The sequence below is a fragment of the Pipistrellus kuhlii genome, unplaced genomic scaffold (assembly GCF_014108245.1).
Source record: "Pipistrellus kuhlii isolate mPipKuh1 unplaced genomic scaffold, mPipKuh1.p scaffold_m20_p_32, whole genome shotgun sequence".
Lineage (NCBI taxonomy): Eukaryota > Metazoa > Chordata > Mammalia > Chiroptera > Vespertilionidae > Pipistrellus > Pipistrellus kuhlii.
The window spans coordinates 1,927,873-1,941,578 of record NW_023425532.1 but is presented as its reverse complement, the minus strand read 5'-3'; the positions used below and the strand labels follow the sequence as shown (position 1 = coordinate 1,941,578).

The following is a 13,706-nucleotide window of genomic DNA, read 5'->3' as shown; positions in this document are numbered from 1 at the left end:
GCCCCCCAGTCTGTCTCACCGAGGCCTCTTACCTTTGAAAAGAGTCAGCTGGGGGTGGCCTTTGGTTAGAGGAGGGAACAGAAGGCTCACCCCGGGCCCCAGCAGGACTGCGTACTCTGTCTGCCCGTGGTCTTGGCTGAACACTCCAGACAGTCGAAAGCACCAGCGTGGCCTCTTTGTGCCCAAGGATGCCACTCACACCTCTGTCCCTCACCCGCCACTCCTCCCCCCTTCACTCGGTTCTGGATATTGGGAGTAGCACAGCCTGGAATGACGGGGCTTCAGGCAGGCCTTTTTAGAGAGGGTAGTCAGGGCAGGTTTCACGAAGGTGACATGGTAGCCAGGACTTGGAAAAGGTGTGGGGATGCGGCCCTGATATCTGAGGGAGGAGCACTCCAAACAAAGAGAACTGCGGCAAGTGCAAAGTCCCAGAGGCTTCCCTCGGGAACAGCTAGGAGGCTAGTATGGCTGGAGCCGAGCGAGAGGAAGCAGGGTAGGAGATGGGGTTGGTTAAGTCATGGGTCTGATTAGCTCACAGAAGACTTGTCAAGTACAGTGTCTCCTCAGGGTCGCCTAGTATAACCCTCACTGAGTAACTGGTGTGAGCAAGGCTGTCACAAAGGGCAGCCCAGGACAGGCGGCGGCGCTGGCTGTGGGCTGAGTCGCAGAGTATGTCAGCACTTCTCTATGCCCCGGAACACCTGAAGGTTGCTGCCCGTGAGTTGGACCTGGTGGGCAGTTTTACAGGCAGAGGGGGGAGGGATTAGGTCTGTCGGGCAATGCTTTGACACCACAGGCACCCAGTAAGTAAAAAAACAAAACCACAGAGGCAGGAGAGTCAAGGGCAGGGTTCTGGCGGGCGAAAGATAGTTGAGAGGTGGCAGGAAACACCAATTCTGGGAGCAAACTTGCCGAAAAGAAACCCGGCTTTAGCCCAAAGTCGCAAGCATGCGCAGTATTGCACTGCTTAAAGATCCGCCTTCCTTAGCCGAGGCTCCACCCCGTGAACCTGGCTGGGAAAGAGGGTGGAGGGAGGGTTGGGGGCGGGACAGAAGGTGATTGAACATTCTTTTGACCAATCAGCTGCCGGATATTTGGCCAATGATGAAAGGAGCTCGGAACAAAAAGGAGGGCCCGCCTCCCGGCCATGAAAACCAGGCAGAGGTGTGGTAGGCAGCGAAGCCACGCCCTTCATTCTTGCACAGCCTCACCCCAGGGAGCAAAGCCGATTGGCTGGCGACTGCTCCGAAGGCGGGGCCGCGCCCGTCACAGGGGGAATAAGCTAGCGGTGTGGCGGTGGGGGCGAGCGGGAGGGAGGGGGGGCAGCCCGGCTGGCAAAGGCCAGCGATTCCCCGGGCAGCCTTCCCCAGAAAAGTGATCTCGCGAACCTTTAAGATCCCCGCCTCCCAGGGCACCCGCGGGGACTAAGACGGCCCCCTCCTCTCTCTCCTCCTTGCCAAAGTCCATTTGCTCTCACTGGGATGTACCAAGTGAGAAGGAGCGGGGGGAGCCAGTGGTGACCGGTCCGCCGGTCACCGGCTGCCGCCCGCTCGCTAGCAGTCTCCTAGCTAGACCGTAACCGGGTACCAAGCAGCCACCCCCGTGCCCCCTGGCGCCGTTCCAGGGCTGGCGCCACATCCCCCAGTGGGCGCGCCATGGCCGCGCCGCCTCCCGCGGCGGGCGGCGCTGTGGAACGTGCCGGCCGAGGTGAGTCCCCTCCCGCGGCGCCCCGGCCAGCGCGTGCGTGCGCATGCGCGGAGCGGCGCGCGCGGTAGTTGGGTCGCAGGCAGCCCGGCCCCGGGAGCCCCCGCTTCCCCGCGAGCAGCGGGCCCCGAGCCGCGAGCCGCCGTGAGCTCTCGGATTCTCAGCGGCGCCGACGACCCCGGGGGCCTCGCCCGCAGCGGCCGAGCTCATGGCCGGCTGAGCGGGACGCCGCCGCCGCCCCAGCCACCGCCGCCGCCGCCGCCTCCTCCTCCTCAGCCGGCGGCGGCCCGGGCCCAGCAGCCATGGCCGAAGACTACTGGGACGGGCGCCTGCGGCGAACCGGAGGAGGAGAAGGAGGTCGCGCGGCCTCAGCGCGGGCCGCGCCCAGGCGCCTCCGCGCCGGCCCCGCGGCGCTGAGGTTGCTCGCGCGCCCCCGCCGGTGAGCGCGTCACCGAGACGGGGGGTGGGGGTGGGGGTGGGGGCTGCCCTTTCTTCCACGAAACCCACCGGACCCCAGGCGGTGCCCGGGGGTCTGGGCTGCCCTGCCCGCACGGGCCTCCGCCCCGCGGCGAATCGCCCAGAATGCACCAGGGCAGGGGGTCATTCAGGGCCTCCCTGACCTTGGCCCCGCCCTGGGCCCGGTGTGGGAGCTGGGGGGTGGGAAGCTGCTGATGGGGAGGGGGGCGATCGAAGGACCAGAGGGCGCTGAAATGGGTGGCAGGGTGGTGAAGGAGCCAAGGTTGGCCAAGGCGGGGCCTGAGCCGTGGAGCGATCGCAGATGTGTCAGGTATGGGGTCCAGGGTGTGCTAGCGGGGGGTGGAGGGACCCACGCGTGGGTAACAGGCGAGTGGAAGTCGGAGAAGTGCTGACACACAAACGGGGTCCTAGCTGTGTGACGGGGTACAAGGTGGGAGAGGGAGGAGGTGTGCCAATAGGATCAGGGTTCGAGGTCAGGATGGTGGGCTTAACGATGGACTTGCCCATGAGGACTGCAGCGTGGGAGGTGCCCAAACGTGCTCCTGGAGGGCAGCCCAGTGGGAGAACTGGGGTGCTGAGCCTTGCTGAGGGGGCCATGGCCGCAGGGGGCATGTGGGTGAGGTAATGGAAGTCTGGGCAGCGTGGGGCCCGGTCTGTGCTGCTGGGGGCAGAGGGCGGGAGGCTGGGCCCGTGGCTGGCAGTTGGGGTGCGGGGCGTTGAGCCGTGTAAGAGGCTCAGTGTGCTCCGGATCAGGATGGTGTGAGGTCGGCGTGTGCCCATGGGGCCAGGGTGCGCTCGGAGGAGGCGGGTGACAGACGAAGTTGGAGAGACTGCTGATGTGGCTTTAGCCTCGGAGGCCCTCACTGTGTGCCAGTGGGGGGAGGGCCAGCTGCATGCGAGCTGGCCTATGCTAATGAGAGGCCGGCACTGCGAAGACAGTGTGCTCTTGTGTCCATGAAGCCCGGGCCGTGCGGAGGCCCGGGGAGCGCTAATGAGGGGGAGAGCTGAGGGTTTCCAGTGTCCGAGGAGGAGGCTCGGGGCCGGGAAGGGATCCCGGTGGGAATCAGCCAGACCCAGAGCGGTGCAGGAGCTGAAGGAAGAGAAATAAGGAACAGGGCCATGTGAATGCCTCGGTGTGCTAACGTGGATCGGAGCCATGGATGGCTGAAGTGTGTGCTGGGGGCGGAGGGGGGGGGTTCGGGCAGAACGAAGACCTGTGTGCACTGATGAGGGTCAGGCCGTTATATAACAGCGTGTGCCCCTGAGATAGGCCCGAGGAGGGTCAGGGTTGTAACAGCGTGTTCGCCCCTGGAGATAGGGCTGGGGAAAGGTTCAGGGAGAGAACACTGTGCTTGACCTGCAGATAGGGCGGAGGAAGAGTTCATGGTGTGCCCCTGGGAGGCGCCGTGGGAGGCCCGGCGTGTTCTGATGGAGGTCAGGGTGAAGTGAAGGTCTAGCCTGTGCCGGTGGGAGGCGGCGGAGACAGGACAGGGGGAAGACCAGAACGTGCGGCGATGACAGTCACATCTGCGGAGGGGTCTGAGCTCGGACGCACACAGGTCAGGGGTCTGCGAGGCTCGCTTTGTGGTCACGGGATGTAGGGCAGAGTGGAAATCCGGTGAACGCCAATGTGGGTCAGCCGCCCAGGGTCCCAGGTGCGTGTAATGGGGGTCAGAGTCACGGAGGGGGAGCAGTGAGTTAACGGGTGAGGGCTGAGGAGCAGCTAGCAGGCAGCTGGGCCTGGGAGGGACCCAAGAATGTGGTAGGAGTGAACTTGGAAGGTTCTGGGCTCCGCTGGGGCTTTGTGAGCTGGCGGCCGTTGGAGATAAAGGGTAATTGCAGGTGCTGATAGCAGTTAAGACGCAGGGGGCCTTCTCAGAGGTCCAGTGTGTGCTGAGAGGAGGAGGACATGGAGGGCCCGGTGTGTGCTCATGGGAGTCCGGGCAGGATGCGGATGGTGCGATCCTATGGGACTCAGTAGTGTGTGACGGCTGTGTCCCCAGTGGTTCGGGGTAGTGCGAGGAGGTAAGTAGTGGGTATTATGAGAGGATTCAAGTTCATATGTTCAGGTGTCTCTGCTCACAGGGTCCCACCCAGAGGGTGCTGCACGATACAAAGATTTTGTACCCCATCTTCCCAAACTCCCCCTAAAACTGAGCCCTGGCACCTGTCCAGCCCTTGGAGTTTCCAGTTAGAGGTCATGGACCTATAGCTCCTCCAGCTCCCTCCTCAGTGTCCATCCCCCCTACTTCTAATCCTCCCCCACCCCGCCCGCTCCTCCATCCCCCGCCACGGCAGACCAGCGGCCTGGGGTCTGTGCCATGCAGACACAGGACAGTCTTCGGAGCTGCCTCCATCTCAGGTCCAGGGTTGAGCCTCCTGGGCCAGGGTTTGGTAGGTGTCCTGGGTTCTCGGATGGAGCTCATCCTCTTCATGGCGGGCTTTCTACCAGGCTGGCCCCCCCGCCCCTCCTGAGGGAGGTGGAGGCAGGCAGGCAGAGGCAGGGAGTGGGGACCGCTGGAGCAATACCTGATTTCAAGGTAACAGATGACCCACTTCTCTCGGATCCAGGCCCAGCCTCATCCTCGCCCTCCTATGTAGCTTCACTTCCCTTGGGCCCACAGCCATCGTGGGCCCGGCTGTGCGTCCAGATGGTTCCTGGGCCAGGTCTTTCCCCCTCCTACTGGCCCAGAGCCCAGGTGGAAGCAGAAGGAGGCCAGCCTAAGCCTTTTGGTGGCCCTGTTCCCTCCAGCCGCCCCATCTAGGTACGTAGGTCATCTTCCTGCCGATGCCGCCTCGTCTGGGGTTCGTGAGCAGCAGGGACACCTCAGCCCCCTGATGCCATTCGTTCCTGCCATGAGCACTCTGTGAGCATCTGCGCTGTCAGTCACCCTTCCAGGTCCTCAGGATATAGCTGTGACCTAAGCAGACAGAAGTTACTCTGGCGGAGCTGATTGTCTAGTTACGGCGGTGAGGAGACAGACAGTAAAGCAAACTAACAAGTAGATGGTGTCATTTCTGAGGAGGTGATGAATTCTGGGGGGTCACTGACAAGGTGAAGGGAGCTCAGGATGGCTGAGATTTTAAATAGGCTCAGAGGTCAGGGTTCGATCCCCAGTTAGGGGGCGTGCAGGAGACAGCCAGTCAGTGATTCTCTCTCATTGATGTTTCTCTCCCACTCCTTTCCTCTCTGAAATAAAAAATATATATATATTTTTAATTAAAAAATAAATAGGGCTATTTGTTGAGGATTACCCATATTTGAGCAGTGGCCTGAAGGGAGTGAGGGAGTGAACTGTCTTAGAAATCTGGGGAAAGGGTATTTCCGGTACCGGGAACAGCCAGTGCAAAGGTTTTGAGGCGAGGCTGCTGGGTGTGGCTGCAGAACAGCAGCCACCGTGACTGGGGCCAGGTGAGGCCAGAGGTAATAGGGGTGAAGGGGTCAGACCATATGGGCCACATGGAGGACTGGACCATTTATTGGGGGGGGAATAAGGGAGAGGTGGTACATTCTCAAGTTCACGGGAAATGTGACCTGGCTTCTAAAAACCTGGGTGAGACCCTGTGAATCCCAACCTGATTGAACCTTTCCAGCAGCCATCGGTAGCTTGGACTCATTGAGATCCCCCCCTTGTGGTTGTGTCTGGGCCGGGCCCTCCTCCCCTTACACCCCTCACTTGGGTTGGTCAATGGCATAGCCTACTAGTCACCATGACAATGGTTGCTAAGGGAGGTTAGAGGTCCTTGTAGCCATACAGAGCAGTCTGCCTTAACAGTTGGGAGTGATGCTGGATTGGTGCCGGCGGAAAATGCCATTCTACGGGCGTGCCCAGGGTTATGTCAGTTGTTCTGAGGTCCTGGGTGATTCCCCCTCCCCACCCACGGCTAGGTTCACCACTGCCGCTGCACCCAAGGATACCTGCTGCTCCCACAGCGGGGCTGCCCCCATAGAAACCAACATCCCATCGGTTGGACCCTTGCCCTCAGACAGCCACCCAAGACTCGATGCTCAGGTGGGCTATTTAGGAGCAGGCCCCCAGGGGCTGGCCGTCCAGGCCAGGTCTCCAGAAATCCTGAGTGTTCCAGGACTCTTCGGTGGTTGGGTGGGCACTGACAGAAGTTCATGTCAGTGTGCCCCGTTAGGCTGTCATGGGCTTTAGGGACCCATGGTCAGGCAGATGCTAACATGGGTCCCATTCCCCCCCATGCGCGCCCCCCCCCCCAGGTCGCCATGGATCGGATGAAGAAGATCAAACGGCAGCTGTCGATGACACTCCGAGGGGGCCGAAGTGTAGACAAGACCAACAGTGCCCCTGAACAGATCGGCCTGGACGAGAGTGGCGGTGGAGGTAGCAGTGACCTTGGCGAGGCCCCCACCCGCGCTGCCCCAGGGGAACCTTGTTCCGGGCGGGGACTGCTCAGCTCTGCGCCAGGTGGGTCTACTGCCCACTCCTTCCCCTAGACTGGTGCCCAGGTGCTGCTTTCCGGCCAAACTCCTCGTAGACCTGCGTTCTTTTAATTTCCATTTCTCCACTTTTCCCCTTCCCTGCCATCCTCTCTATCTGTGCCCCTTTTGTTGGCTTGCTGCCCAGGCCTTGTCCCAGCTCCCCGAAGCCTCCTTTCACGCTTCTACACTCTGCCAGTACCCTCAGGCCCCCTGGCACCGGCCTGCCCTGGGTCTTTGGCTGCCTCTGCCTGCCCCTAGCCCCAGGCTAGCCACAGTCTCAGCTCGCCCCTGGAGCCTGGTGTTCCACACTAGGTGACTGTTCCCCTGCCCCATTCAACCTTCCTGTCCTGTCTGAGCCTCCGTAGGCCTTGCCACCCTCTCCCCAAGGGACCCGGGCTGCTCTGGGGGCCATACGCACACCTGTGTGATGAGTGGATGTTGTTGGAAAGAGGGTGTCCCAGGGCTCCTGATTCCACCTGGCCTGCCCTCCCCCTGTTGCCTCCACCAGAGATTGTGCACGAGGACTTGAAGATGGGGTCTGACTTGAAGATGGGGTCTGATGGGGAAAGCGACCAGGCTTCAGCCACATCCTCAGATGAGGTGCAGTCACCAGTGAGGGTGCGCATGCGCAACCATCCTCCTCGCAAGATCTCCACTGAGGTGCTTAACCCTCCTGTCGGGGGTGGGGGGCTGGGAAAGAGGGTTGGACCTGAATGGTGGAGCTCATGCTCCTGTTTCTCCCCTCTCTCTCCTGCTAGGACATCAACAAGCGCCTCTCACTTCCAGCGGACATCCGGCTGCCCGAGGGCTACCTTGAGAAGCTGACCCTCAATAGCCCCATCTTTGACAAACCCCTCAGCCGCCGCCTCCGCCGTGTCAGCTTGGTGAGGATCTGCAATTCCTGTCCTCTTCCTCTTTCCCTACCTCCTCTCCCCCCTATACCCTTCCCTGAGCCTGCCTCAACCTACGTCCTTCACTCCGCAGTCTGAGATCGGTTTTGGGAAACTGGAGACCTACATCAAGCTGGACAAGCTGGGAGAGGTGAGGGACAGCCAGGAGGCCCATGATGGGGGTGCGGATCAGTGGGAACTTCCTGTGGCCTCCAGTTCCTCTCCTCTAACTGCTCCTCTCTCCCCAGGGCACCTATGCCACCGTTTACAAAGGCAAAAGCAAGCTCACAGACAACCTCGTGGCACTCAAGGAGATCAGACTGGAGCACGAAGAGGGCGCGCCCTGCACCGCCATCCGAGAAGGTACCGCCATCCGGGAAGATCTGCCCCATAATGAGCCTGGGGGTTCTCATACTTCCCCCCCTGAAACTCGGGGCTTCATCAGAAAGTGCCCATCACATCTAGGGAGTAATCAAGATAACCAGGAATCGTCCTGTTTGGAAAAGAATTGGAAAGCAAGGTTCTTGCTTTGGTTCCGAGGACATCCCTGATGCAGTAGCCAGTCAGAACATCATGTGCCACGATTCGAATTGCATCAAAATTGAACGTGCAAACTCTGTTTCATATGAAGCTACAGGCCTGAGGGTTGGAGCAAGGCCCAGTTTCGGAACCCACCCATGGGTTTAGGAAATGCAGTGTCGCATAATCCTGGGGCTGCAGTCCCATGTTCTTGTTCCCTACTCTTCTCTCTGAGCCTGAGTTGCCACATCTGGAACATGGGGACATACCTTTGGCATGGGGGGGGAGGGGGGGCGCCTAGAGCTGGTGGCTGCGAGTCACCACTCCAAACTGCACAGGGAAAGCAGGAAGCCCTGCCTAGTCCTTGTCATTACCCTGAGGGCGGGCCTTGACTTCTCCCGTCCCACCCGTGTCTCCCGCAGTGTCCCTGCTTAAGGACCTCAAACATGCCAACATCGTCACGCTCCATGACATTATCCACACAGAGAAGTCCCTCACCCTTGTCTTCGAGTACCTGGTAAGGTTGGGGGGCAGGGAGCCCCGGGGGGCAGGGGGGTGATGGCCAGACAGGATGTGACCCTCTTTCCTGTCCTCTATCTTCTCTCTGGAGGACAAGGACCTGAAGCAGTACCTGGATGACTGTGGGAACATCATCAACATGCACAACGTGAAAGTGGGTGTGGGTGTGGGGCAGGAGGCGGGGCCCAGGCCACTCACCCCGTCCAGCCCGCACACCTCCTAGGAAAGGCGTCCCCTTTGGCTTCCTCGCTGGGAGCCGCTGCAGGGCCCTGTCCTCTTTTGTGAGACTAGGCTCTGGGCCCAGCGTCCGTGTCTGGGAGGGGGGCAGTGCCTGTCGGGAGTCGGGGTGCTGGCTACTCTGACCTCTGCCTGCCTTTCCTGGGTCCCCAGCTGTTCCTGTTCCAGCTGCTCCGCGGCCTGGCCTACTGCCACCGGCAGAAGGTGCTACACCGAGACCTCAAGCCCCAGAACTTACTCATCAACGAGAGAGGAGAGCTCAAACTGGCTGATTTTGGTACCCTCGGCCTGCCCTGCCCAGAGATCCCCCAGCCTTACTCTCCCAGCCTCCCCCTTCCCCATGACCCCCTCCTCCCAGTCCCCAGCCTTCCTCTCCCAGCCCCCCCCCTTCCCCACTACCCCTTCTTCTCAGTCCCCGGCCTTCCTCTCCCAGCCCCCCCTTCCCCAGTACCTCCTCCTCTCAGTCCCCGGCCTTCCTCTCCCAGACTCCCTTCCCCAGTACCCCCTCCTCCCAGTCCCCCAGCCTTCCTCTCCCAGTCCCCCCTCCTCCCAGTCCCCCAGCCTCACTCTCCCAGCCCCCCCTTCCCCAGTACCTCCTCCTCTCAGTCCCCGGCCTTCCTCTCCCAGCTCCCCCCCCCCCATTCCCCATGACCCCCTTCTCCCAGTCCCCAGCCTTCCTCTCCCAGCCCCCCCTTCCCCAGTACCCCCTCCTCTCAGTCCCCCAGCCTTCCTTTCCCAGCCCCCCCTTCCCCAGTACCCCCTCCTCTCAGTCCCTGGCCTGCTCAGGACCACCTCCATCCCAGCTGCCCCTTCTCGCCACCTCCCAGGTCTGGCCCGGGCCAAGTCAATTCCAACGAAGACCTACTCCAACGAGGTGGTGACCCTGTGGTACCGGCCCCCCGACATCCTGCTCGGGTCCACAGACTACTCCACCCAGATTGACATGTGGTGAGGACAAGTGGCAGCGTGGCAGGGGCCATGCGGCGAAGGGGGTGGCTCGGTCACAGTGGCCAACCAGTCAGCTGCCTCCCCATTGATTCCCTGTGCCCTCCCTGCCAGGGGCGTGGGCTGCATATTCTACGAGATGGCCACAGGCCGCCCCCTCTTCCCAGGCTCCACCGTGGAGGAGCAGCTGCACTTCATCTTCCGCATCTTGGGTGAGGAGAGGGAGCCCTCCGAGGGGGACAGGCGGGAGGGAGGCCCTCTGATGCTTAGGGTAGTGCCTCTTCCCTCCAGGAACTCCAACCGAGGAGACCTGGCCGGGCATCCAATCCAATGAAGAGTTCAAGACACACAACTACCCCAAGTACCGTGCCGAGGCCCTTCTGAGCCATGCGCCACGGTGAGGCTGGTGCGGGGGGGTCGGGGGTGTGAGGGCCAGAGTGCCCAAACTCAATTTAAAGCAGGTGCCCTTGTCCTTGTGGTAGACTTGATAGCGATGGGGCTGATCTCCTCACCAAGCTGCTGCAGGTGAGACCACTTCCTGAGTCAGCCTGGGGGCGGGGCCGTGGGGAAACGGGGGCTCCGGGTGGGGAGGAAGAGCGGCTTACTCTGCGAAAGTGTCAACACAACACCCCCCCCCCCCAGTTTGAAGGTCGCAATCGGATCTCTGCAGACGATGCCATGAAACACCCATTCTTCCTCAGTCTGGGGGAGCGAATCCACAAACTTCCTGACAGTGAGTGGAGCGGGGTGGGGGGGGGGGTGGGGAAGGGCTGTGGGAAACAAGACTGCTGGAGACAGCCGAGCAGGTGGGGTAGGACTCCGCTCCGCCACCTCTAAAGGGCACACACTTGTTCACGTGTGTGTTTTTAGAGTAAACATTTCCTTGTAAAGTATGTACTGAGAAATGCACAGGTCATAAGTATGCAGCACAGTGAGTTTTCACAACACACACGTGACACAGGCATACGGCCAGAAAACAGGATGTGCGAATCTCCCCCAACGCGCCCCAGGTTCCTGCAGCCCCTCCCCAAGGGTTACCCCTAGATGGATTCTAACAGCTTCGATACATTTCCCCTGTCCTTGTACTCTGCAGAAATGGAAGCATATTAAAAAGTAAAAAGAGAACATCTGACTTTTTAAAACTTTTTAATATGGGCGTTTTTAACTAGATATGTTCATGTATTAGACCAAATACTAATATGAGTCAGTCCCCAAGTTCTCCATCAGCTCATCAGCTCGTGAATCTGGCCTAACCTCTATTCCCTCTGATTATCTTGAATCAAATCCCAGACATATTATTCACCTATAAGTGATTTCAGCATGTATCAAATCTTTTTTTAAACATAGTGTCATTGCACCTAAAAAAAAACTTGGCCCACTTTGTATATCTCCCCATTGGACTAATCCAAATCAAATCAACCATTCAGTCACCTAGAGTTAAGTGATAATTACAGTACCATTATTACACTTGAAAAATTAATAGTAAGAAATTAATGCTTTCTTGGTGCCATGTCATAGTTCATATTCCATTTTTCCTAATTGTAGCTAGATTTTGGGTGGGATTATTCCACAGATGGAAGTCAAGCCTCTCAGAGAAAAGGCAGCTTTTTCTAATTCCCCCAGTGGGGCCTCAGGGGAGGTGGCTCTGGGTGACCCCAGGGTCATTTTCTGCTTCTGTCTCCACTCCCCCCACAGCTACTTCCATATTTGCACTAAAGGAGATCCAGCTACAAAAGGAGGCCAACCTTCGCTCTTCGTCGATGCCTGACTCAGGTAGGTGTGGCCCTCGCCCTCTTCCCCGCCCCATCCATCCACCTGCTTGTTCACCGACAGCCATCCGCTCTGCTTCCGCCCGCAGGCAGGCCAGCTTTCCGTGTGGTGGACACCGAGTTCTAAGCCACAGACCCAGGCCCCAGCAGGCAGCAGCTGGAGGGATGCCACACCCCTCCCAGGGCAGCCCCCAACTGCATCCTCCCTGCTTGCTGCCTGCCCACCTGCCTGATCATGCTCGCCTGCCCACGTGTCCCCTGCTACCTGTCCAAACATCCATTGGCCTGTCTGCTGGGTGCTAACAAAGCTCTCATCGCTCCTTCACCTGGTCTGTCTGTCTCTCTCTCTCTGTCTCAGTAGTAGCCGGCGGACAGCATGGCCGCGCCAGCCTCCCACACTGAGGCCAGGCCTGTAGCCCTCCCATCATACCCTCCCCCAGGACCACTACCCCATGGCCAGCGAGGGGTCCGGCCAGCGCAGGCTCGGGATCTCAGCTCAGATAAGACGTGGCAATGCCTTGGGTCTGAGGTGCCCCCGCCTGCCTTCCTGCCCGCCCCACCTGCCTCATGTCGTGTGGGCCTTTTTTGTTTCTTTCATTGTTTTTTTAATTATTTTAAATGAGGTTTTCATTTTTTAAATGCAATATCTCTGTACAGACTGGCTGGGCCCACCCCCGTGGCCCTCCCAAAGTATTTTGTGCAATGAAGCCCTGCTCCCAGCCTTCCCAAGGCAGCAACACAGCCCCTGTCAGAACCCTGACCACCCCCAGAGCCTGGGATTGGCTAAGGGCAAGCATGCCTCGACTACTCGCCTTCCTACACACACACACACACACACACGCACACACACACGCACACGCACACACCCTCCCCGCCTGCCATCCCAGGCTGCAGGAGTACCTGAGGACTACTGGACACTCTGGGAGATGGACAAGTGGGGGTCCCAGTCTTTCCCTCCTGCAGTTCCACAGTTGGGGCCTCCTTCCGTCTCAGGGTCTCCCCAGCCTAGCCCTCTGCCCCCATCCCACTCGGTGCTGTTGAGTAGGGGCCCTGCCAGGAACTGACCAGCTCAGCGAGGAGCCATATGTGTCTGTGTGCACAGGCAGGGACGGGCATGCGGGAGGGGGCGGGTGATGCCCGGGGAGGGGGAGGCAGGGCAGGGTCAGTCTCTGGGGTCAGTCCCAGATGGGTGGTTACCTCCCCTTCCTCCACTCTAAACCCTGGGGCCTTCAAATGGGGTGGGAGGGCAGGGTGGGGGCCCTCCTAGTGGGGTTTGGGAGGTTGGGTTCCTGAATGCACCATAATCGCTGTATGAAACATTAAAAAGTCTGAAGTGAAAAATGTGATTGCAAATCCCTGTAGAGGCGAAGGTGGACTTGCGCACGGTGAGTACTAGGACTTGGGCAAGTTCATACCTGGTGCCCGCTGTCTAGGAGAGCACTGGGAGCGGGTCAGGGACAGGCCATGGCCATAAAACGGGCATCTGAGGGGTTGCACACACAACAGGGGAACTCTGAACGGAAGCAGGTCAGGCAGGCTGAACAGGATGGGCTGAGAGGAGTTAAGTTTACCCAAGAATATGAGGAAGCCAGACAGGGTGGGTACAGGAAGGTGCAGAGGCTGTTTGAAAGACATCTGGAAGGCCCAATAAAACCAGGAGGCGGAGAGGCCCAGTATGAACATCATGTGTGTGACCTGGACACCATGAGGCAAGCCAGTTGGAGAGATTTTTAGACCACTGAGGAGGTAGGGGAATCTTAAAACACTTGGATTAAAAATTGGGAGTGGGGTCATCAAATACCGTGTTTTCCCAAAAATAAGACATCCTCTGAAAATAAGACCTAGCGCAACTTTGGGAGAAAAAATTATAAGACACTGTTATTTTCGGGGAAGCAGGGTAGCTCTGGGAGTTTGGATTATTGGTATCTGGGAAGTAATGGGAACCCCAGTGAGACATGGGTGACATGATCCTGAAAGGAAGCACATCCTGGAACTTGGACTAATCGAGGCTTGGCTCCAGTCCCACCATTTGTCAGCACCTGGGTGATGCCTCAGCCTGCAGCCTTATGGCTCCACAATGGCTGCCGGCCCCCAAAGACGGGAAAGCGGGCAGAGAAAAACAGCTCCCTCCCTGCCTGTTTTCCTTGTAACAGGTCTGTAACTTCCACAAGTTCCAACACAGATTCTGTGCCACCCCTT

At 59.4% G+C, this 13,706-nt stretch overlaps 1 protein-coding gene across 13 annotated transcripts; it reads left to right on the top strand.

Moving 5' to 3' along the window:
- Nucleotides 1-1,735: 1,735 nt before the first annotated feature.
- On the top strand, nucleotides 1,736-12,848 carry CDK16 (cyclin dependent kinase 16). Of its 13 annotated transcripts, none has more exons than XM_036460560.2 (17): nucleotides 1,737-2,143; nucleotides 6,071-6,194; nucleotides 6,407-6,614; nucleotides 7,137-7,288; nucleotides 7,387-7,512; nucleotides 7,613-7,669; nucleotides 7,767-7,881; nucleotides 8,460-8,554; nucleotides 8,648-8,710; nucleotides 8,947-9,157; nucleotides 9,570-9,741; nucleotides 9,853-9,950; nucleotides 10,030-10,135; nucleotides 10,200-10,263; nucleotides 10,369-10,471; nucleotides 11,434-11,511; nucleotides 11,869-12,848. In XM_036460560.2, the coding sequence occupies exons 1-17, from the start codon at nucleotides 2,007-2,009 to the stop codon at nucleotides 11,907-11,909; spliced, it is 1,950 nt and encodes a 649-aa protein (XP_036316453.1). In that variant the 5' UTR covers nucleotides 1,737-2,006; the 3' UTR covers nucleotides 11,910-12,848. The 13 variants fall into 13 exon arrangements, 12 of the variants coding, with proteins under 12 accessions (XP_045426366.1, XP_036316453.1, XP_045426364.1 ...); XM_045570408.1 differs by having other exon boundaries at nucleotides 1,738-2,143; nucleotides 10,221-10,263; XM_045570407.1 differs by having other exon boundaries at nucleotides 1,738-2,143; nucleotides 10,381-10,471.
- Nucleotides 12,849-13,706: the final 858 nt, after the last annotated feature.

Coding starts and splice junctions, on each gene's coding strand:
- CDK16 (XM_036460560.2), top strand. CDS start 2,007: ATGGCCGAAGACTACTGGGACGGGCGCCTGCGGCGAACCGGAGGAGGA. Junction 7,513..7,612: donor GCCTCCGCCGTGTCAGCTTG/GTGAGGATCTGC, acceptor TTCACTCCGCAG/TCTGAGATCGGTTTTGGGAA. Junction 8,711..8,946: donor TCAACATGCACAACGTGAAA/GTGGGTGTGGGT, acceptor CTGGGTCCCCAG/CTGTTCCTGTTCCAGCTGCT.